Source organism: Fonsecaea monophora (assembly GCF_001642475.1).
Source record: "Fonsecaea monophora strain CBS 269.37 chromosome Unknown Scaff163, whole genome shotgun sequence".
Lineage (NCBI taxonomy): Eukaryota > Fungi > Ascomycota > Eurotiomycetes > Chaetothyriales > Herpotrichiellaceae > Fonsecaea > Fonsecaea monophora.
In genome coordinates, this window is record NW_019174094.1 from 12,733 (window position 1) to 34,357 (window position 21,625).

General features: G+C 52.0%; 8 protein-coding genes across 8 annotated transcripts; 3 read left to right on the plus strand and 5 right to left on the minus strand.

Moving 5' to 3' along the window:
• Positions 1–1,879: 1,879 nt before the first annotated feature.
• On the minus strand, positions 1,880–3,551 carry AYO21_11495 (hypothetical protein; the record flags this gene model as incomplete). Its single annotated transcript, XM_022661386.1, has 2 exons — positions 1,880–2,796; positions 2,852–3,551. The coding sequence occupies 2 exons, from the start codon at positions 3,549–3,551 to the stop codon at positions 1,880–1,882; spliced, it is 1,617 nt and encodes a 538-aa protein (XP_022506295.1).
• Positions 3,552–4,582: 1,031 nt separating this feature from the next.
• Positions 4,583–5,832, minus strand: AYO21_11496 (hypothetical protein; the record flags this gene model as incomplete). The annotated part of the gene is made up of 4 exons (XM_022661387.1): positions 4,583–4,689; positions 4,828–5,197; positions 5,274–5,410; positions 5,556–5,832. The coding sequence occupies 4 exons, from the start codon at positions 5,830–5,832 to the stop codon at positions 4,583–4,585; spliced, it is 891 nt and encodes a 296-aa protein (XP_022506296.1).
• Positions 5,833–6,298: 466 nt separating this feature from the next.
• AYO21_11497 (hypothetical protein) lies at positions 6,299–8,953 on the minus strand (the record flags this gene model as incomplete). Its single annotated transcript, XM_022661388.1, has 5 exons — positions 6,299–6,825; positions 6,881–7,365; positions 7,419–7,586; positions 7,640–7,832; positions 7,936–8,953. The coding sequence occupies 5 exons, from the start codon at positions 8,951–8,953 to the stop codon at positions 6,299–6,301; spliced, it is 2,391 nt and encodes a 796-aa protein (XP_022506297.1).
• A 1,451-nt stretch (positions 8,954–10,404) lies between these two features.
• Positions 10,405–12,013, plus strand: AYO21_11498 (hypothetical protein; the record flags this gene model as incomplete). Its single annotated transcript, XM_022661389.1, has 10 exons — positions 10,405–10,550; positions 10,642–10,709; positions 10,757–10,805; positions 10,885–10,966; positions 11,036–11,057; positions 11,112–11,192; positions 11,243–11,336; positions 11,393–11,513; positions 11,568–11,754; positions 11,829–12,013. 10 exons carry the CDS (start codon positions 10,405–10,407, stop codon positions 12,011–12,013), a joined length of 1,035 nt encoding a protein of 344 aa, XP_022506298.1.
• A 957-nt stretch (positions 12,014–12,970) lies between these two features.
• Positions 12,971–14,799, minus strand: AYO21_11499 (hypothetical protein; the record flags this gene model as incomplete). Its single annotated transcript, XM_022661390.1, has 5 exons — positions 12,971–13,587; positions 13,684–13,974; positions 14,035–14,166; positions 14,238–14,449; positions 14,519–14,799. 5 exons carry the CDS (start codon positions 14,797–14,799, stop codon positions 12,971–12,973), a joined length of 1,533 nt encoding a protein of 510 aa, XP_022506299.1.
• A 66-nt stretch (positions 14,800–14,865) lies between these two features.
• Positions 14,866–15,474, plus strand: AYO21_11500 (hypothetical protein; the record flags this gene model as incomplete). The annotated part of the gene is made up of 3 exons (XM_022661391.1): positions 14,866–14,894; positions 14,986–15,175; positions 15,295–15,474. The coding sequence occupies 3 exons, from the start codon at positions 14,866–14,868 to the stop codon at positions 15,472–15,474; spliced, it is 399 nt and encodes a 132-aa protein (XP_022506300.1).
• Positions 15,475–15,596: 122 nt separating this feature from the next.
• Positions 15,597–16,307, minus strand: AYO21_11501 (hypothetical protein; the record flags this gene model as incomplete). Its single annotated transcript, XM_022661392.1, has 2 exons — positions 15,597–16,184; positions 16,242–16,307. The coding sequence occupies 2 exons, from the start codon at positions 16,305–16,307 to the stop codon at positions 15,597–15,599; spliced, it is 654 nt and encodes a 217-aa protein (XP_022506301.1).
• A 1,672-nt stretch (positions 16,308–17,979) lies between these two features.
• On the plus strand, positions 17,980–21,456 carry AYO21_11502 (hypothetical protein; the record flags this gene model as incomplete). Its single annotated transcript, XM_022661393.1, has 3 exons — positions 17,980–19,905; positions 19,955–20,647; positions 20,719–21,456. The coding sequence occupies 3 exons, from the start codon at positions 17,980–17,982 to the stop codon at positions 21,454–21,456; spliced, it is 3,357 nt and encodes a 1,118-aa protein (XP_022506302.1).
• Positions 21,457–21,625: the final 169 nt, after the last annotated feature.

A 21,625-nucleotide genomic window follows, 5' to 3' on the forward strand; every position in this document is an offset into this window, starting at 1 on the left:
GACACTCCGGAAGGTATTTCTTGTGACATCGCACTAAGAACCAGTCTGAGGTTGCGGTTGAGGACGTCTGGCTCTCATCATGAGTCTCTGGTATTCCTCTGTCCACCGCATACGCGGTTGGAGGGTTACTGGTGCAGCAAACGAGTCTCATCCCACAAGAAAGGCCAACAAGAGGAGTGAAACAACATGGATATTGGTACCTACGCCAGGCTGGAGATGTGTCAGGGGTTACCCGCTGAGTGATTGGCCGCCGTTGACTCTCGGTAAGGCTGTATATTCTCCGACTGGGGACTTCTTGCAGATCAGTCACCAGAAACAGAAGGACGACCGTCGATCTGACATGTCGATGATTCCCACAGCCTTTCGACACCTTTCTGGCACCGCTGGTACTTCATCATTTACACAATCTTGACGTCAACACGCGATCAAGAACTGAAGCTTGACTGCACAGAGGACGTGGAACCCTGAGGAAACAAGCAACAGGCCGATTCTGCCACGACGCTCTCGATGGCTGGAAAAGTACTCCGCAAACAACACCTATTCAGACCCATCAGCGCCTTTATTCCTGGAAGACCCTGTCCAGTCCACAATTGTCAGTGACATATACAGGCACCAGGTGGAGGAAATGACACCAAGTGGAACAAAGTCATGACGTCAAATTTGCGGTGACAAGTCGTGAGGCTGTCTGTCTATCTATATAATAGACTTGTCTTTCTCTGCTGTTACTTATCGAAGCAAACCTCTCAACAAACCATCCACTTGTGAAACTCAGAGCTCACATACATATACACACGCATCAAACTCAAACCACACATCACCCCTCCAAAAATGACCGACAACACAAACCCCGGAAACTTCGCAAACCGCCCCAAGGAGGAGGTGCAGGAAATCGCCTCCAAGGGCGGCCAGGCCAGCCACAGCGGCGGTTTCGCCAGCATGGATCCCGACAAGCAGGTGAGTTTTGTACTTTCCGTCATATATCCCCTTTTGACCTTTGCCATTGGTTCACGCTTGTGATGCGGAATCTGTGCATTGTCTTGTCAGACATCGTCCTTGGACTGAGTTGAGCATGAACTGACGGGTACCGTGTCATTTGCAGCGAGAGATTGCCTCCCAGGGCGGTCAGGCGTCGAGTGGATCGTTCGAGAAAGGAAGTGAACGTGCCACTGAGGCGGGTCGCAAGGGCGGCTCTGCTACGGGCTCGTCCTAGGTTGTGCAGTACTCGCACAGGAACAGAAAGACAGACTACTATCATGGCAAATGTATCGATGAGATGCGGAGAGGTGTCTTGCCGTCACTTGGAATCAACAGTTGAATCCATTCGATGCAGAGAATCAAGTCTGTATCTGTATATGTATCTAGATACGACCAACACATCCACATCCTCCACGGGAGAAATAGGGTCAACCTCAGCAGCCTGAGGCCACAACAGCGATACAGCTTGATATAACATTCCAGTTTCCAGTGTTTCCTTCCATTCACCTTAGTATCTACAAATGTAAATGTACTATGATAACCGTAGCCAACACACACATACCACAATAACCGTTCGCTGTATTCGGTACATACCATAATCCCCAATCAAAGGGCTTTGAAAACCCCATCGGTCATGAATAACCGTTCACCCAGCGTATCCTGTTCTTTCTGGATTGATCAATGTGTCCGGACAAACCCGCCCCATGGACAAATTACTTGTTGCAAGAAAAAGTCGCTTGCCATCCTGACATGTACATGCAACGCTCGAGCAAATGATGTACCACCCCTTCTCTCTCTCACCAAAAAACACACACACAAAAAAAAGAGTCATAACGAATAAAAGAATATCATTGGAAAAAAAAAATGAAAAGCAACAAATCCTATTTACTACACAGGCAGCATATTATGATTCTGCGTATGCGCTCTTCGCCCGCAACTTCTCCCCGTACCGTCGAAAGATCAGCGGTGCCGGCGCCAGGAGCAGGCCAGTGCACCCGAGCAGGGTCATGGTCCAGTGAACCCCGATCCCCGTGTACATGGGGCGGGCGGCGATGACCATGGACCCCGCGACGAGGTAGCGGGCCATGGTGATGCTGGCGAGCGCGACGGCGCTGTGTTTGGTGTAGCTGTCGACGATGTACTCGTAGGTGGCTACGTAGAGGGCGGTGGCGACGAGGCCGAAGCAGAAACAGGCCGCGAGGCCCGACCACACGGATACGCTGGCGTAGTTTGTCCAGCCGAGCCAGAACAGCGACACGGGCATCAGCGGCGCCGTCACGATCGCCGGCCACAGCCGGTACTCGGGCGTGATCCGCGCTTGGGGAACGTAGTGCGTGTGCACGCGTGAGAGGTGGAAGAGCCCCGGCGCCGACAGCGTGAAGAAGCTGGATCCCGCGGCGATGGAGGCGAAGCACGACCCCGTCAATCCGTCGGATAGACCGTACGTCTCCTTGAAGATGTAGTCGAAGCCGGACAGGAAGCTGAACATGAGGATGTACACGAGGATCAGGTATCCACCCAGCACCGCCACGACGGGCTCGCTCGAGAAATAGATCACCGTCATGGGCAGGGTCTCGCGTAGCCGCTTGAGGAGGGATGCTCTCTCGGCGTGCCTCGACACGTACATGGGTGAGCCGGATACACGGCGAAGATGACGGGCTTTCCAGTCGAGCAGAACCGGGAGGTATGTCTCGGGCAGGAAGAGGAGTGCCACGATGAAGGCGAAGCTGGAAATGATCAGTGTCACCCAGTCAGTCCAGTGCCAACTGAGGTTGCGATTTTGGACCAGCCATCCTCCCGCGACGGGCGCGAGCATGGGAGCTGTGCCATCCGAGTTAGCAGTCGAGCTTGAAGAGCAAGTAAGGTCCCTCCTTACCAGCAACATTTGCCCACGCGATGACGGGGAAGGCAAACGCCCTCTTGACGGGGCGAAACTGATCACTCACACTGGCGCCGTTGATGCCCAAAGTGGCACTGGCAAAGAGACCAACAAAATATCGACAAACGATCCTTCCCCCAAGATTCGATGTCAACGCCGTCCCGAGCACAAAACACAGATAACAAAAGGTCGCGGCGAGGTACGTCGGGCTCCTGCCCACGGTCTCGGACAGCGGGCCGCAGAAGAGGCATCCAGATCCGATCCCCAACAGGTACAGCGCCTGGGAGAGGTTGGCTGCGACCTTGCTCACGCCGTAGTCTTGGCTCATCCGCGAGTTTGCCATCGAGTCTGCGGCGCTGGCCCACCCTTGGGAGAATATGAGGAGGCTCAGGATGGCGATGTTCTTGCACCTGGCGAGGAGCGGCCAATTGCGAGGGTCGATGGGGTCACTGTCGTCTGTGGTGTCGACCTCGATCTTGCCGTCCGCTCTGGTCCTGCCGTTGTCTGGTTCTGTGCGTGCTTCGGAGGATTGCTCTTCGTTGACACCATCGGATCTGTTCAGACTTTGTTGTGTAGATACAGCCTCGAGATCTTGAAACGCACTCTGCTTATTGGTGTGGCCCTGCTTTCCTCCATTCTTTTGCCATTCGTGCTCGACCTGCTGGCCAATCCGTCGGTATTGCACCAAGGACCACATTTGGATGGACACATTGGACTCATTGGATAAGGAATGTCATAAATTAGGCACGTCAGAGCAGTGAGTAAGCCGCATCCGAACAGAAGACGACAATTATGTCGAGCTTGGTTTAATAGACGCACGTACGATCAAAACATCTTGCTCAATACTAGCTATTTCTGACTCCGGGTGTTTCGCGGCGAGGGTGTCGCGTGAGCATTTTCCCTCTTTGTACGTTTTTTGCCCAACGGGGATCTTCGCACCAAGCACCACAAGCGTCTGTCGTGTGACGTCAAATTCATGGCGGATCAAGCAGAGGAGTAGTAGCAGGAGAGAGACTGATTGGAAGGCCGGGGCTTGGTCTGGTTTCCCCGTTTTCCTTTTGCTCGCAGTCCTCCTTTTGTGCTCTTTGATATGGTCTTGACATCATAAGACGAAGGGTGTAGCGCGCCTCTTGGTGATCTTTCACGTTCTTACATCTGAACGTCACGATGGGGTTCGTGTGTCGCCGAGGAACGTCAGGGCGATCTATTTGGTCGAATCTGGTGAGAGATCGGTGTAGATTCTGGGGGTTCGAGGCAAGGTCGCGCGTGAAGAGAAAAAGTCAAAGGGAAGATGGAATCGGACCGCAGCCCTACAACCTTGACTTGACTTCATATTTGGACCCAAACCCAATTCTGGACTCCCATGCATCATCCTCATGTAATGTCTACCATGTACAATTTCAAGGCGAGATGTTTCATCCTGGCTATTACTTGGATGGTGCTGGGTCTGGATGAGACCACGATGGGCGACGTGGGAGTTAGTAGCGAAGGAGATGACCTCCAGGCGGGAAGACCGTGAAGATGATGGATGAAGTGAATCCAAGGAAACGCACGCTTATCCATAACGTCGGGATTTTCCAATGCTGTCAGACCTCTGAAATTCTATGCATTATTGTTCTAATCGCTTTGCTTGTCCCCTCCCCTTTTGTCCCAATTTCAAAAGTCTACCCTTTGCTGAATGCTAGAACACAACGGCGACGTGGGCAGCAGTGGGATGGATACACACACTCAAGCGAACTCGACCGTGTTTCGCAGCGTCCCGATCTTGGAGATTTGCACTTCCATCTTCGTGCCGGGGACGAGGTATTTCGGCGGTTTCAAGCCGGAGCCGACTCCTGCATAGCCACGTTAGGTCTAGGTCAGTATATGTGACTTCTTAAGGAAGAGAAAGGTATGTTTGGTAGGTAGGTAGGTAGGTAGGAAATGAAGACGGCTAGGACGGGGCAGTGCGACACAAGATCCAACTGGCTCACCTCCTGGAGTTCCCGTCATAATGACACTCCCCTTCTGCAGGGTTGTCCCCTGACTTAGATACGAGATGATGTACGGACAATCAAAGAGCAGGTCCGACACGCCTTCGCTCTGCCGCGTCTCGCCGTCGACGATGGTCTTCAGGTGCAGGTCGGCCGGGTTCACGATGAGGTCGGGCGCCACGAGACACGGTCCCAGCGGCGCAAAGGTGTCGAACCCCTTGGAGAATCCCCATTGGGGAACCCTGCCCGCGAGTTCCGGGTCGCGTTGGAGTTTCCGCGACGACACGTCGTTGCCGGCCGTGTACCCGCCGACGTAGTCTAGGGCTTGGTCGAGGGGCACGTCTTTTGCGTCGCGGCCGATGACGATACACTGAATATGCATGCACGGTTAAGCGATGATCTCCGAGACAAAATCCAGGGGTCAAACGAGGGGATTGGAATCTTACCAGCTCTCCCTCGTAGTCTGCCTGGTCATCCTGGGCGAGCTTGGGTATTACCACCGGAGCATCGTGATCCTGGACTGTCGTGTTCGGCTTGAAGAAAATAAAGGGAAACGGCGGGGGTTGTCGTCCAGCTTCCTTGACTATATACACGGGCATTCACAGTCAACAATCACTTCCAACCGCCTCGTTTTCCGTGCATTTCAACCGCCTCCACTGTCGTCGCCCGAATGGCATAATCGACAGCCACACGGTGAATTGGGAAGATACTTATCATGACAAACGTACTGTGCTTTGCATAATTCAGCCCGACACATCTCAGGATCGGCACCTCCTCGCGAGCCAGCGGCCCGAGGAGTTTCTTCACCGTGACCACCTCGTCCGTCACCTTGGTCTTGCCGGTCGTGTCGAAGATGTCGTCGCCCACGATGACCTTGGCCTTCAACTGGTCCGCCTCGGTGACGTTGCCCAGGTCAAAGTCCTCGCTGGGCAGGATCGGTTCGCCGCGCAGGACTCGGCCGTCGGTCGCGACGAACCGGATCAGTCTCGTCCAGGGCACTTTCATCGTGGGGGGCGGGTTCCTTGGGCGTCGAAGTTGTTGGTACTGCTTTTTATTTCTTTCTTTCTTTTCTCACGGGGCACAATCAGATAGATGGATGGATGGATGGTAGTCAGTCGAGGTTTAATGGTCGTTGTGATATTACACAGCGACATGGACATGTGGGGTTCAAGTTTGGAATGGAGACAAAGTGGAGGAATTGAGAAGGGGACGGGGAAAGAACGGAATGGCGTGCCCAAGCAAATCTCCCATGCTGACTTGGTGAGTTGTTCCCAGCAAAAGGGAACGATAATGAGACGGAGCTAATCGGTCACAAGTGCGAGTGTGCGAGGCTCGCTGTATATACAATTTTGAAGGCTCTGAGCAGTCAATGTACTTGGAGATTCTCCTCGACAGAGATATGGGAATATTGTTCAGTCTCGTGCAACCTTCGTTCCTGGCTTCTAGGCCGAGGATCCTCTCTCTCTCTTAGCTAGCCAGCCATCATAGCAGTCAACCCTGGCTCGACACCGACCAGGTCCGCAAACAGATCGAGACTATTGTCCGTCCAATACTGGTGCATGGTCATGTCAAACGCCGCGAAAGGGTCGTCTTGACCCAGACTCGGCAGCAGGCCGTTCGTTGCAATGCCCCCGTCCATAGCCCCCTGGGGCTGCAACGAGACGCTGTTCTGGCTACTGAGCTGGGCGGCCTCGCTTTGCTGTCCAGAGGACAAAGCGGACAAGATAGTTGGGCCGTGCTCGAGATTAAACTGCACCAGTGTCATGCATATCTGCACGAGCTTCAACAGTGTCTTCCTGATCCTCTTTGCCGTTTTGGTGCCTTCGCCGAACCGCTTCAGCGTCTCCATGGCCCGTCGGAGCCGTGTGATCATCTCGACGATCTTGGCCGAGTCCAACGAGTCACTGGTGGCGATTGACGGGCTGTTCACAGAGTGCAACCTCGACGGAGCGATTTCTAGCAAAATGCAACTGAAGATTACCAGAGCCGCGTTGAATGCTTCACAGACATGGTTAGCACTAGGCATTCAGTGATCAGAGACGATGGTGCGTACTGTAGTAGGCAGTGAACCACCACGCCCCCAACAAGGCAGGCGGTTTACTCGTCTTATGGACAATCTCGACGATCTCCAAGGCAGCTTGCTCACAGATCTTGACGCTTCGTTCTCCGAGATCGTTGAAAAAGGGATCTTCCGGCTCGACTGGTTCCCCAGATACCTTGACCCGTGCCCTTTGACGTAAAAAGGCACTCAAGATGGGTCTGTGCAGGAGGATCCGCGTGTTGAGATATCTGAGCGTGATGATGACGCTCAGTCTGTCAAAGACCGGATCCCAGGCGGAGAGGGAGACGGTGTCGGGATCGAGCGTGTCCCACGGCCGCCGTTGCAGCTGAGGGAACAGGTTATGCTTCCAGGCTGCCATTTTCTGTTCGAGAACGACCGTTCTTTCCAGCATTGTTGGAACGGTCAGCCCCGGGTCGATGTCCACGTTACCCCCATAGAGCTCGGATATTATGTCTCCCAAAATATAGTATAGTTGTCTGCCAATTGTCAACAAACAGAACATCGAATGCCTCAAAAAGAAAAACCTCACATTGTTGCCGTGAAAAGACAAACTGTGTCTGGCGGGTCCAAGCTGCTCATCGAAGTCGCAGAATTTCCCAGCATCGACAGCCGCTCCAAGTTCTGATTCAACGGGAGGTCTACTTTTACTATAGAGTTAGGCATCATGCAAGGGCGGCCAAAAGTCATGCTTAGCGTCCTAGAGCCCTGTGAGGAGTTGTTTCTCGTTTGCTCCATCACTGGTATGCTTACCTGTCCAAGATCATACAACCAAACCACGTCCGCTTGCGTATCTCGGCTTCTACCAAGTTTAGTCCTGAAGATGCGGTCTGCGAGTGCAATCCCAATTGGATCGCTGCACGGACTGCGAGGCCATGCAGATTCCAGGCCTGATCAGATCGCTGGGTGCCTTGGCGATACTGTGCCATCAAGAGCAAGCATTGGACTGCTGCCAATTAGTTATGTTACCCAGTGTGAGCGACTCGCAAATGAAATTTGACAGCATTTGCATCGACAACCGCAGAAAATTCGTCTCAACAAACACTTACCAGTCTCTAAACTGGCGGACTTCATCTCAATCTCACCCGACAAGGCTTGTGCCCTTTCTATAAATATCTCCGACTCGGCGGCATTCTTTTCAGCCGACTGGTCGGGTTTAGCGCTGATATATGTTGCGAATGCAAATATGGCGTTGACAAGGCATAGCCATGAACGACTCACCGCGCTGAAGCGGTTTCGGCGAGCAGCAGAGTATGTACGAAGAATGTCCTGCTCGTGAATGTAGGGAAACAGCATCCCGGTATCAGAGAAGAAGAGCCTGATAAGGTGCAGTGCGCGTGCTTCTGGAGGGAGCGACCGAATGTTTATGTGGTGTTTAGCGATGGGGCTGGTCTCTGAGAGAGTCGTAGTGACTGGCGAGGCTACCCGGGAGACTATGGGCTGGTTAAGTCCGCTCTCCGAGTGTCGAGACTGCCCCTTTGCCTTCAACGTAGCTGAAGTTGCGTCTGATATATGGCGGAGCAGTGCTATGTTCGACGAGGGTCCAAAGAACCTTGATTCCGTCTCTTCCGGGTCGGTGATGGCGGCCATGCCATCCACAGAGTCCTCGGCGTTTTGTTGGATGGAGTCATCTTCGTCGAGGATAGCAACGTCTTCATCATCATTTGGCACCTGTCGCGGCTCTTGGGTAGTTGTGCTGGTTTCTTGACTTGGCCGGTGTTGCTGATGGCTTGGTGGGTTCAATTGCTCAGAAGCCTCCGACGAAGAATGATTTCGATTGACGAGCAGCCTGAGCGTATCCTCGATAGCCCGCAGCCTCTCGTCATAGCCTGGCTGTAACTGAGGAGGTCTGACATTACCTGCGGCGGGCTGTTGGTAGATACAGTCGAACCCGAGCTCGACGCAGAGGCTGCAAGAGGGCCTAGCTCCATTGCAACGTGACTTGCGATTCCTGCAGGAAGTGCAAGCTAGCGCTATGCGCCGGCGTTTGTACGACGGTGGTGGTGTCGTCTGGTCCTGATCCTGTAGTTCGCTTTGGGAGCCCTTCTGGACTTGGGCATCCGACATCGCGGCCCCCCTATCTTGGTGCTCCTTTGTCGAGGCACCGTGGTATGACTCGTCACGTGTGTCTCAGGACTGTCACCAGAGGCAAAAGCATATCCGGGGCGCAGGATGGGAGAACAGAAGGGGTATATCGGGGAAGAAGCTCTCTTTTGTATGTTTGTGGGGATTGATAACGAGGCTGCGCCCGATCCGATTGCTTACATCTGCCTTTCGGTGGGCCACAGGTGCAATATGCAGCCTCGTACCCTTTCAATCAGTCCAAAGAATATTCGCAAGAAACCATTCCCCTGTGTTGATTGAATAACCGCCATCATCCGCTCTCTGGACTTCAGTTGCGACAAGCTTCATTGATGCCAAGTCTACGATTCCGATTTATACCCGGAGCCGACGAGGGGTAAATGTAGCTGTCTGACACATCCGACCACTCCAAATGCAACCAATACCCCCTCATTTAGTACTTGTCTGACAGATTGAATTTCCTTCCCTGCGTGCGGTGTCCCAACGTCGTCTCTCTACCTCATACATTCTCACACCGACATGCGGGTCACGATCAACTATGCTCTGCCACTACGTCCCAGATATCTGAACAATCCCTTTCCATGTGAAATAGATCGTGGACACTAGACGGCGCAGCGGCAATGGCATTGCACGTGGTGATTCGGCAAATTGCGCATTTCCCCAACAATAATCATCATGATTGTCATTATCATTGGCTGCTCATAGGTGTCCCGTTTGCTGTAGTACGAATAGACGAATAGATAGGAATTCCCTTGATGTGCGCTTTCTAGATGCTGTAAGGTTGGGGCCTGCAAGGGCCGAGCGAGTCAAGGGAAATGGATGGCATAGTGGGATGCGGCTCTTTCAAGGGGAAGGTGACTGCAGGGCAGAGTTCAAATGACGATGCTAGACTCGACTTACAGGCCCAGGAATCAAAGAATCCCATAGCGAGATTTCAAATGACAATAGGTCTTGCTCCCAGTCGACTCGCTTCTCCGCTGCCCTCCATTGTGCCTGTCCCCTCACTTCCCACTGCAGAGATATCGTGTCTTCAAACACCCATGCATGGCTACAGATCCAAATAAGCAGCTGAATTCCCCGTAAACGTCTAGACGCCACGCAAACCTGGAGATACAATTCGGACAAGGCACAAAGACAGTGGAAGCGGGTAACCATCGGACACTGTTGAATTGCCCTCATCGATTTTGCTTCCCCCACAAACCCCACAAAGGGACACCAACAAAACGGACAAGGCTGAGGGACAGCGAGAAAGTACCGACGTACAGTAAGCAGCCATGATGGACCTTGTCGACGCCCGCTCATGACAAGGTAGTCGGTCGTAACACGGGCAGCTTCCTATCATTCGATGCACATTTCTGGCACCTACTCCTCTGCGTCGTTGCATTGTACATAGAGCCGAGAGAAACGGAGAAAGAGGAGGAATTGCGGGACTGAGTATGGCACCGACAATACCAACGACGCAGATCGCCGCATGGCTCGAGAAGCCCCAGCCTGGCGCGCGGCTTCAACTCAGGAATGATATTGAGGTGCCATCCCCCAAAGAAGGCGAGGTGCTCGTGAAACTGGAATATACCGGCTTCTGGTGAGCAATTTCACTGTGTTGCTGTAATTGCGAACCGTAGTCTTGCTGAAGACTGATGCTTTTCTTTGCAAAGCCACTCAGATGTACACAGCATCTATGGTGAAACGCCCATGAGTACCGACATCGCGGGCCACGAAGGTGTAGGGCATGTGGTGGCTCGTAAGTGCCTTGCTGTGTGTTTGATTATCGAGGTTGACAAGCTGCAGTTGGACCCAATGTCCCCGGGGAGCTAATGAATGTCAGGCTCGGGATCAAGTCAGTCACATTCCACCCCTTTTGTACGTGCAGGTGTGTTGGACTATGGCTGATACTGGAGCAATTACTCCGTGCACAGGTGGTTGTACAGCACATGCGATACGTGCGAGATATGTGCCATCAATCCCACCGCCTGTCCCAACCAGATTAACGCAGGACGGGTGAGTCCTTTCATGGAAACTACATCCCGCCTGACTGTTCGGATGGTGCTGATTTGAGTTTGTCTCTAGAACACAAGAGGCACCTTTCAACGTAAGCTCCTCCCAACACTTTTTCCGGGGGGTTTCCAGACTGACTTCTGGAAAGAGTATATCGTTACCCCTGTCAAGCATGCCACCAGGATACCGTCGGGACTGAAGTCTGAGATTGCTGCTCCTTTGCTTTGCGGTATGTCTCAACAGCCGACTCCAATGAATCTTCTCTGAGTTGATGAATAGCCGGCTTGACCATGTATTCGGCGGTGGCAAAAGCAAGGCTGCGCCCAGGAGACTGGGTTCTGATTCCGGGTGCGGGAGGAGGACTAGGGCATATGTAAGTCCTCCCTTGTCCCATAGCATGATGCGGCCACCACAAGTAACATCCTGCAGCGGTGTCCAGATAGCCGCCAAACGCGGATACAGAGTGATTGCCATCGACGCTGGGGAGTCCAAGAGGGAACTGTGCACGAAGCTCGGAGCAACTGTTTTCCTCGATTTCAGGACAGATTCCGTCTGTGCCCTTTCTCCCTGAGCATTGAAGCCAGTTACTCATCCGAATTGACAGATTGAAGAGGAGGTGAAACGCCTAACCAACGGATACGGGGCTCATGCCGCCATCGTCCCGGTCGGAAGTGACGCTGCGTATGATCAAGCACTGAAGCTGCTTCGAAATCTTGGTACTCTGGTGTGCATAGGTTTGCCCAAGTCTGGGTTGGGACTTCCGATCTCGCCGTTCATGATGTGTGTCAGAAGTGAGTTGTTGTCGGCCCATTCCCTGTGGTCGAAATCCACTGGATTCAACGCAGGTGTCTAACACTTGTGGCAGGTCTCAATATAGTAGGATCTTCAGTCGGGACAGCGCAGGAGATGGATGAGTTGCTTGAGATGGCTGTCAAGGGAGAGGTGAAGCCCGAGATCTCCGTACTTGAGTTCGATCAGATCAACGACATCATGGGAAAGCTTGAGAGGTTCGAGATTGAAGGGAGAGTCGTTCTGAGACTCCCTGAGTGAAGCAGAGCGCCGAGTGGAGTCAGTCACAGAGGTACCGGTACAAAATTAAAATGACTTGTATATATGTTTTCTCTTTCCAAATTCTGTCACGCAAAGACCCCCTTAGCACAACAAGGGCGAGTACCGAGTTCGAATCCCGATTACACCACAATCTGGGTCCTGTCAGGTCAAACCTAACTCCGGGTTAGCAGGCATCAGGACCCCGATTTGAATCCTCCTCCCTCCCTCGATCGATTGATCCGACGACATCAACCACTGTAGTATAAAATTCGTAGTAAAACCGGGCGAGAAAAACCAACCCTGCAAAAGGGCGAGTTTTCCTTATCACAGACCAGCAGGTTGAGCTGTTCTGTGATAAGTTTTTGCCATTTTGGTCAGAGGTTCAAATTGAGTGTGAGAGTGTTTTTGTTTTTGAGTAGGGCCTTTTTGATTTGCGTGTGTAAGAGGGCCAGATTGTGCGAGTCTCAATTATCACAATACTCAGGGGAGGGAAAGTATGGCGCGAGGCTGAATCTGATATACTTGAAAGCGCCATAACTCGGTAATCACCTTCGGCAGGAGGGAGGGTGATGCCGCCCTTTGCTCACCCCTGACTCATCTTGGCTCACCCTTTGAATATACTCCCCCCCTGTAAAGGGGTAGAAAGAGGAATGGTAGTTGTTGACAGCATGGACGAGCAAATCCTGGGCGCCAGAGTTTTAAGCGGCTCCCGCTCTACAGAAATACTTGGGTTGAATAGCGATTGTGATCGTCGAGGCCTAATATGTTACAAATGTCTTGAGAGGAGAAAAGTGTTTCCTTGTTAGACTACATAAGAGCCCGGACAATACCAGGGGCGAGTACGAGATTCTCAGCAGACTAATTGGCCAAGGATAAGGGACTTGGAATGCTCCTTGCGCACAAAGTCTCCCCATTTTTTGGCCGGCTAATATAGTGCCTTACCTCGACCACCTCGAATCACAACGCATAGCGGAATAACAGGGACCGGTCCCCGAGCTTTGCTAGCTCATCATCGGTATGTCGAGACCGAACTTCGTCCTCTGAGACCCGTGACCTCGAACTGTTGATGCGCTTGTAGGATGCCTCTAGAATGAGGGCGGCAGCGATGGCTGAGATTGCCAGCGCGAGACTGGAACCAAAGCCCGTCGCATAACCAGGCTTTTCTTTTTCAAGGTATATGTAGCTTCCTAGGATACCTCCCAGGTTGCTGAATGCCACCCCAAATGCAAGGCCCATGGCTCTTCTGGATTGTCCTGCTAAGTTGGTAGCCAACCATGCACAGCCGGCTGGGTTGCAAGGGTATTGCCCAATGCATACCAAGAAGACACCAACGTAACAAGGTGCGATTTTGCTGGTGATATTGGGCGCGAAACCAACGATTATTGCGAAGCCGACGACCATCAGTGACAACGGTCCAACCAGGAAAGGCATCCGCCACTGAAACCTGTCTGAGAAACGGGCAAATGTGTATGCGCTGATGGCTCCAGCGACATAGGGAGGTATAGTCATCAACTGTGCTTGCGAGGATGTGTACCCCATACTCTTGGTGATACTGGGCATGGTGAATTTGAGGCCTGCATTTGAAAGAGACTTAGGTCGGGACGAAATTGAGCATGACAAGCATTTCGGAGAAGGGATGAAAACAAGCAAGCCATCCAAGATCGACTCACCATAGGCACATCCAACTACAGAAAATAAAATCCAAGATTGGAGATAAAGCTTATAGTCGGTCAGAAGGGAGAACAAGTCTCCCCATCGGAATTTGTTGTTTGACGCCTCTTGTGATGCTCGGCCTCCCTCTTTGATGGTGATTTGGATGTCGAGGAATCTGATTTCTGACGGCGACAACCAGCGACTGGACAATGCCGGTGTATCAGGCATCACCAATGCGCAAATCAACCCCAGACAGACTGTTGCGAGCCCTTCAAGTATGAAGATCCAAGCCCATCCCGGTCGATTGCCTGTGCAATATTGGTCAGCGACTCACGCCCAACTCCGTAAGTGATTCCCTTGCCACTTACCGACGCCGTCCATCTTTGCAATAGCAAAAGCGAGCAAGCCTGAACAGGCACCTGAAAAGGCACTTGCACAATAGAAAAGGGCAATCCTGGTCTGTAGATGTGCAGCGGTATACCATCTTGAGATCAGGTAGACTTTCGAGAAGGGTTAGCACTTGGCGAGCGAGGGTATTCTTGTGCCCAACTGGAGAGGAAGAAATACTTACTTGCCGCCGGGAAGAAACCGGCCTCTGGAATGCCCAACATGAAGCGACAGGCAACGAGACCCCCAAAGTTGTTCACAAATCCTGTGCATGTCATGACAATGCCCCATGATAGTACCAGGATTGACATGTACGTCGACGGTCGTCTGAATTTCTTCAGAAGGATGTTGCTTGGAACCTCCAGCAAGATGTACGGGATGAAAAAGACACTCAGACTACCAAGGCTCCGCGTCAGCGATTGTCAAAGACGTACAATGCTCAGGATTTTCGGGAAAGTTGCTTACGCAATGTTATACTTCACACCAGTCAATTTCAAGTCTTCCATCAATCCTTCGATCTTTGCGTTGCCAATATTAGATCGATCAAGGTGTGAGATCAAGTACAACATGGCCAAAGTTGGGATCAGCCTCATGTCAACCTTCCAGAGCAGTCTCTTTCTGTCCTTTTCAGGAAAACTTTTGTAGAACTCGGCATCTTCGTCAGAAATACCAAGGTTGCGATACTCGTTGGTGGCAGTTTCCACCTCGATCGGAAGAAGCTCAATAATTTTTTTCTCCATTGTCATGGTCAGTGGGATGCTTGACAGGATACTAATACTTGTTATCTTGGGAGAAGTTTTCTTTTGAATCGAATGTCCAATGCAGCCTCTGGAAATGGTGAGTATATATATATATATATATATATATATCTCTACGCGTCTGCCAGGCACCTTGCAACGCGTGAGAAACATCTGACGGTGTCTCTCGGCTAGGAACACGCCTGGCGCTCAACGACTCGTCACGCTGGATTTCCCGGCGCCGCTTCAACAGCGCGTCATCAACGCGCTCAAAGCAGACCCCAAGACCGTCGACCTGCGCGCCCAGGCACCGCACTTCTACGCTCTCGGTGCCCGAATCATGGAGTTGTTCGATGATCGCGCGGTGCTGGATACCTTGTTAGATGTAAGTCTAGGTACTCGTGGCTGCTCCCCAGCCTTTTACGGGCTTAAGCGCCCCCGTCAACCCATGGTGCCCAAATCCACGCCTGATACTGATGCGAGAGGCATTTTGCGCGTGTCTAGACATTCAAACAACGAGCGGCAGAGATTGCCGATCAGGCACATAACCCCCGAGGCGCATTGGGTGACGGAGCAGAGTTTCTGAGAGGATTGGAGGAGAGTGAGCGACAGCTATTCAAGGCGGCACACGAGGGTCCCAAAGCCGTCAGAGCTTGGACGCAGGACTTGAAGAAGAATACTTGAAACTGTGGACTTCAAATGATGATGAGACAGGCACGCTTGTACGCGACATGACAGATTTATGCGGTGTCAGCAGACAGTTGTAACGAGAAACAAACGATGGCTCATATCCCTGCAGGATATTCTCAGCCAACACCCCCGGCGGCTTCCTTGACCTTTGCTTGCTCCGGAGGTTCATCCACAAACTGCGGTGGTGCGACTTCATCCTGCAGGAAACCTGGGGTACTCTCGCCGATACCCATCTCTTGCTCAAACATCATATCCTCGCCCAGCGCTTCCAGCTCGGCGTCCAACTCGGCCTCGTCAACCTCATCGGGTACGTCGTAAGCGCGACTTATACTTTCGTTGATCTCGTTGCCAATCTCCATCAAATCCGCCATTTCATCCTGCATCTGTTCTATCTTGTCAATGTTGATCTTGCCGTACTGTTGTTTCAGCGCTTTATTCGTGGTCTTCATAGCATCCACGGTGGTCATGACGTTCTTTAAATTATCTTGCATCACTCCGGCCTGTTCCATGTTCCATGATTGCTGCTGGAGTTGGTCCCGTTGTGATTCGTACATTTTGCGCCGTTGTAGGACTTTGAGGGCTTTCTGCTTTATCGCCTGTTTCCCGGGGCCGTCGCGCATCTTGGAGAGTTTCTGCTGGTATGTGGAGAGTTCGGCATTGATTTTGGCGAGCTTGACATCGAGAGAGTCGATCCTCGTGTCTACCTGCGACAAGGGTCAGACCATCCCAAGCTGTCCGGCGAGGGGGCAAGGACAACCCACATTTTGTATAGCACTGTTCAAGGTCGGCTTGGGAGCCGTGTTTTTTGAACCAAAGAGACGATTCATCTTGTGTGAGTTCTTGAATTAAAAGGCGTGCCCATCCGCGAGAGTAAACATACAGGAAATGTCGTGTTTGTGCTCGAAAAACTGGAGTGCCTTGTGAATGGAGCAGCGATGCAGAGAGAGTTGCCTGTCCAAGTTGGGCTTCTGAAGCGTCATTTCGCTCCGACATTTATCCGGCGGCACCGAGCCACTATCCCACCAGCACCCATCTGGCATTTTACAACTTTCTCATACTCACCCTGCGTGGTGGTCTTGTACTCTGGTCAAAGAATCTTCACTATGCGCCATAAATATATGAATCATATCAATGTTGTTTACGACTGAGGAATTTCTGGTCGCCATACTGAACAATGCTGATCAATGCGACTGATCAATGTGACAGGCCGAAGGTGAGGAAAGAAGGGAGACCAGGGGTAAAGCATCGTCCCGCACGAGATGCTGGTGATTGACTCAATCGATCTGCAGATGCGCAAATTGATAATTAGCACAGGAGCCTCATCGTTATGCTGCCCAAAGCATTGCCAGATGATCCCGGAAATATTGCACGTGTCCTTGCGGCGCCCCCTTTTCTACTTCGTTCTTTGTGCCACCTCATCTGCATCTGGTGTAACGCCTCCCATGCGCCTGGGCATTGTCATTATTTTCACTTGTTAGTGCTTGGGCCGGTTGGATGGTTGGGCTTCAGTGGGAACCGCTAAGATATCTGGGGGAGGTTGCCATTCGGACTTTCTAGGGAGCCATGTGGCATGGGCATTTTGTGGCGGGCAATAATCATCAGGAATCAGGATAGGCGGCTGGTTGGGCGCGGTGCGAAAGGAGAAAGGGGGGCGCTTTGCTTGTGGAGGCGCCAGCAAATGGGCCACACAAGGCAAGGCATCATCTGCTAATGGTCCGTCGCAAACTTGTCTTTGTGGCCGACGGGACTTCAGGACTCCAGCTTCTTCAGCCGGTGTTGTACCTCGTGCCCAAGTCACTTAGTACTTCTTCACATCACTTGGCTCTTTTTACCTGCGGTCCGTGTTACATGTAGCATAACTCTTGTCACTACTATTACCAGACCCTGTACTACAACCTATTCAAGGCGCCAGCCATAATACTATCGCTCCTCCCTACCCTACAAACGCCCGGCGCTGCTTTTCATGTGAGCTGGAGATTGGTGATTGCGTGGACTGTGCAGTTCTGACTTCTTCGCTGCCAAGTTCGCGCGTGGACATTCTCTCTTTTTTGGTTACCCGCCGAACCTCCAACCAGAATCCCGATTCATCCACAACTCACAAACCACCGCTCAATTACCTCTCGCGCTCAGACAACTTCCTCCCTACAATAATTCCTCCCAGGCGAACAGTCCTTGGACTTCAGTCTTTGACCGTAGTCTGGACTTCTCTTCCAGTCACTCCTTTGTAACAACAGGTAAACATGCGTGATTGCACACTCCGAGTTGCCGGCAACATCGCACAGCGATTCCCGGTTGCTCATCTTCTCCATGTGTTTTCAGAGAGCTAACTTTTGGATATTGACGACAGCGCTGGACCGTCTGTCTATGTCTTACTCAATATTCAGCTCACGAGTTACGACTTCCCACTGCTTGTTACTTGACGATCACATTCCTACGATACTGTATCATTACTAAGACCTCCTGCATTGCTCCGATCGCGTCCGAGTCGCAGCCGCAACCATGTTTTGGCGATTTGGAGGCTACTCCAATATATCCTCTATCGACACGCTCCTCGAAAAGCCCAATGTCAGGCTCGAAGACTTATTAGAAGAGACCGACCTCATTCAGGAGCTCAAGTCGCACCACACTAAACTGATTGAATATTTGCGCGATGAACCAAATTTACATGCTCTCCTAAACTACGTTATTGCCCCTGGCCCTAAATCTGAGCACGAAGAAAATGAGGAGGATGAAAAGGGCAAAGGCCTCGTGACGGATAATGAAGATGAGCCGCAACCTCTGGATGAAGAACAAGAGAAGGCTGAGAAGATGCGCTTGAAATATGCCTATGTCGCGTGCGAGATACTGTCCTGCGAGACTTGGTCGATTACGGAGTCTCTGATGGCCAACACCCCTTATCTCACCGAGTTTTGGGATTTCCTGCGGCAACCTGCTCCATTGGACCCTCTCCAGGCTGGCTATTTCACTAAGGTCAACGAAACCCTGCTCGAAAAGAAGACCGAGGAGATGTTGGATTTCTTCAAGTCGCTTCCGGGTATCGTGCCCGCCATTCTCCAGCACGTCGACTGTCCAATGGTGATGGACCTGTTGTTGAAAATCATCAGTCTGGAGAAATCTGACGGCGGAATGGGCATCGTGGATTGGCTTCAGGGGCAAGATCTGATCCCAATGCTCCTTTCTAACCTGTCCCCCGAATGCAACTCCTCGACCCAGACTTCTGCCGGGGATTTCCTGAAAGCCATCATCACGATATCTGCAAATGCGGCTCAAAATGAGCAATCCTGCATTGGTCCCAACAGCCTGACACGCCAATTGGTGTCGGAAAAGTGCATCCGACAGCTTATTTCATACATGCTCAGGGGCGGAAACCCGCTCACCGTGGGTGTGGGAATCGTGATCGAAGTTATCCGGAAGAACAACTCAGACTATGATCCCGATCAAGGTCACAGCGCTGATGCCCCTCCAACTAACCACGACCCCATCTATCTTGGCACCCTCCTGAGGTTATTTGCCCATCATGTTCCGGACTTCATGAACCTTATCCTCAGCTCTAAGCACACTGTCACCGAAGGCGAGGAGACCAAGGTAGTAGAGAGAGGCCAACTCAAATCGGCATGGGGAACGCAAATCGAGCCCCTCGGCTTTGACCGATTCAAGACCTGCGAGTTGATGGCTGAACTACTTCATTGCAGCAATATGGGTCTTCTCAACGAGCGAGGCAGTGAAGAATTCATCAAAGCCAGAGACGCCGAGAGGGAGAGACTCAGAGCGCAAGGGGCGTTTCTATCTACCAGGCAATCGGAAGATTCGACCGTCGACATTTCGGCGAGTTCGTCGAGATTCGAAAACGCATTCACCCCGTCGGGCTCCACCTCGACAGAAGAGCTACGCATTGCTAACCTCAATGACGAAGATGGATTTGAAAAGGTTGCTGTCTCTGAAGCGACAGATCTCGCTTCAAGCTCGAAACCAGACTCGGCTGAAAAGCCCACGCTATCTCCGCGATCCTATGACCAAGCAGATACGCCGACTGGTGCTCTCGACGAGACCGTTCGTCGTCTCAGCCTTGAGGACACGGACATGACCGCACCCGATGAGCATGAGGTGAACACTCTGACTTCAACACGGGAATCCCAGCCCGAAGACATTTCGCCCCATCCAGACGACAAACCTGCACCATTGTTCTCAAAAGCATCGGATCCTAACAAGACACCCACGGCGAATAGCCCAGAGCCGCCTACTAGCCCGTCTAACTCGAAACTTCGACTCGATGAAGGACAGCCAGAAGGAGAATCATTCCAATCGGGTCACGATGACACAATGCAGGTCGTCCAGTCAGAAGCTCCTGCTGTGGGCGAGGCACCAGTTGTTGGGGATTATCTGAAAATTATGTTTGTGGAGAACAGGGTTGTCCCGACGATTTTGGTGAGATTTTTGTTCTGCCGATTCTATGTGAGGTGCTAACACCGGACAGAGCTTCTTTTTCCGCTTTCCGTGGAATAACTTCCTCCACAACGTCGTGTATGACGTTGTGCAGCAAGTTTTCAACGGGCCCATGGATCGCGGCCATAACCGATTTCTAGCGTTTGATCTCTTCGAAACTGGTCGTATCACTGACGCGATTATCGAAGGGCAGAGACGAAGTGACGAAGAACAACGGGCGAGGAATATGCGCCTAGGGTACATGGGACATCTGACACTAGTAGCAGAAGAGGTCGTCAAGTTTGGCGAACGACACCCCAGAGAGTTGCTATCGCCTATCGTTCAGGATTATATCTATTCTCAGGCTTGGGAGGAATACGTTACCAAGACACTCGCCGAAACCAGAGAACGCGACAATGCCATCTTGGGAGGGTTTCGACCAGATAACGGTATCGGATCCAGGCAAGCTGTTCTGAATGCTGTGAATGCTGGACAAGGCTTCGGTGTTTCGAGTGGCTTGGCTGGGGTTGGACTGGGTGGAGGCCAGCATGGTCTGGACAGCATCGACTTGTCCAACAATGGTAGCGCCACTAGCGCTGGCTACAATTCAAATGGATCAGTTTCCAGTGGGTTTGGAAGCTCCTCTGACGACGATGACGAAGATATGGATGACGCAGAGGATGAAGAGCATGTGAGGACAGTGAATCAGCTTTCTGCTGCTGATAGCGGTCTCTCGTCGGAGAGTGTGAGTGGGACCAATACAATCCAACGGCTGTTTACGTTTTAAGCTAATGATGTGCTCTGCATGTGAAACAGTCCGATCAGCCAATACCCTTACTTCCACCTCCGCCAGCACCACTCAACATTGAGCCATCACGTGCTCGCCGGCGGTTGGCTGATCGATTAGCGAGACACAAACAAGAGGCCGAGCAGGAGGTGGCAGCGTCCGAGTTCGGCTCCGAAGCAGACGACCCATTCGCTGCGCTGGGGAACGGCGATGACAACGATTCAGGCGATCCGTTCTCGTTGGACGAAGAGGAACAAGACATCACGACGTTTGGAAAGCGGAGTAATATCAATTCGTTTAATACAAACACAAGCGACCACCACAGCTTTTCGGTCAGCAGAGGACTGACCAGTTTGTTTTCTTCAGCACCAAGTCGGGAAATGCATGGACAAACGTCACACGACGACTTTGATGGGTCACTAGATGACTCGTCGTCTGACGGGTCGGGTTCTGACATAGATTCGGGAAATCCACCTCTGGAAGCCAGGACAAGTCTGGAGCGGCGCCCGCTGGAAGTTTTTGAAGACGAAGAGATGGGAGAAATGGTGGCTCCAAGCGAAGAAGTTGAGAGCAACAGTTCTGACGAAGAGGTGTTGAGTCCGTTGGAGAGAGAGAAGTTGGAAAACGCGTATGGAATGAATGATGATCCCGACGAGCAGGCCTCGGAGTTCGCGGGACAAGCGGACCATGATGATGACGATGATGATGAGGATCATTTGGTTGAGATTGCGATCCCTGCCAATTCGAAGCGGAGATCGCGAGGTTGATGTGTTTTGCCTACAAGATCTGATATCCTCGGAAGATTTTGAGGGATTCAAAGTGCAGAGTTTTGCGGAGGATTCGACCGATTCCGAAGAGCTTCTCTTGATGCTCGTGGTGGACAGATCTGCACCCAGCCAGCAACGAGCGGACGGAAAGATACAGTGTACAATTACC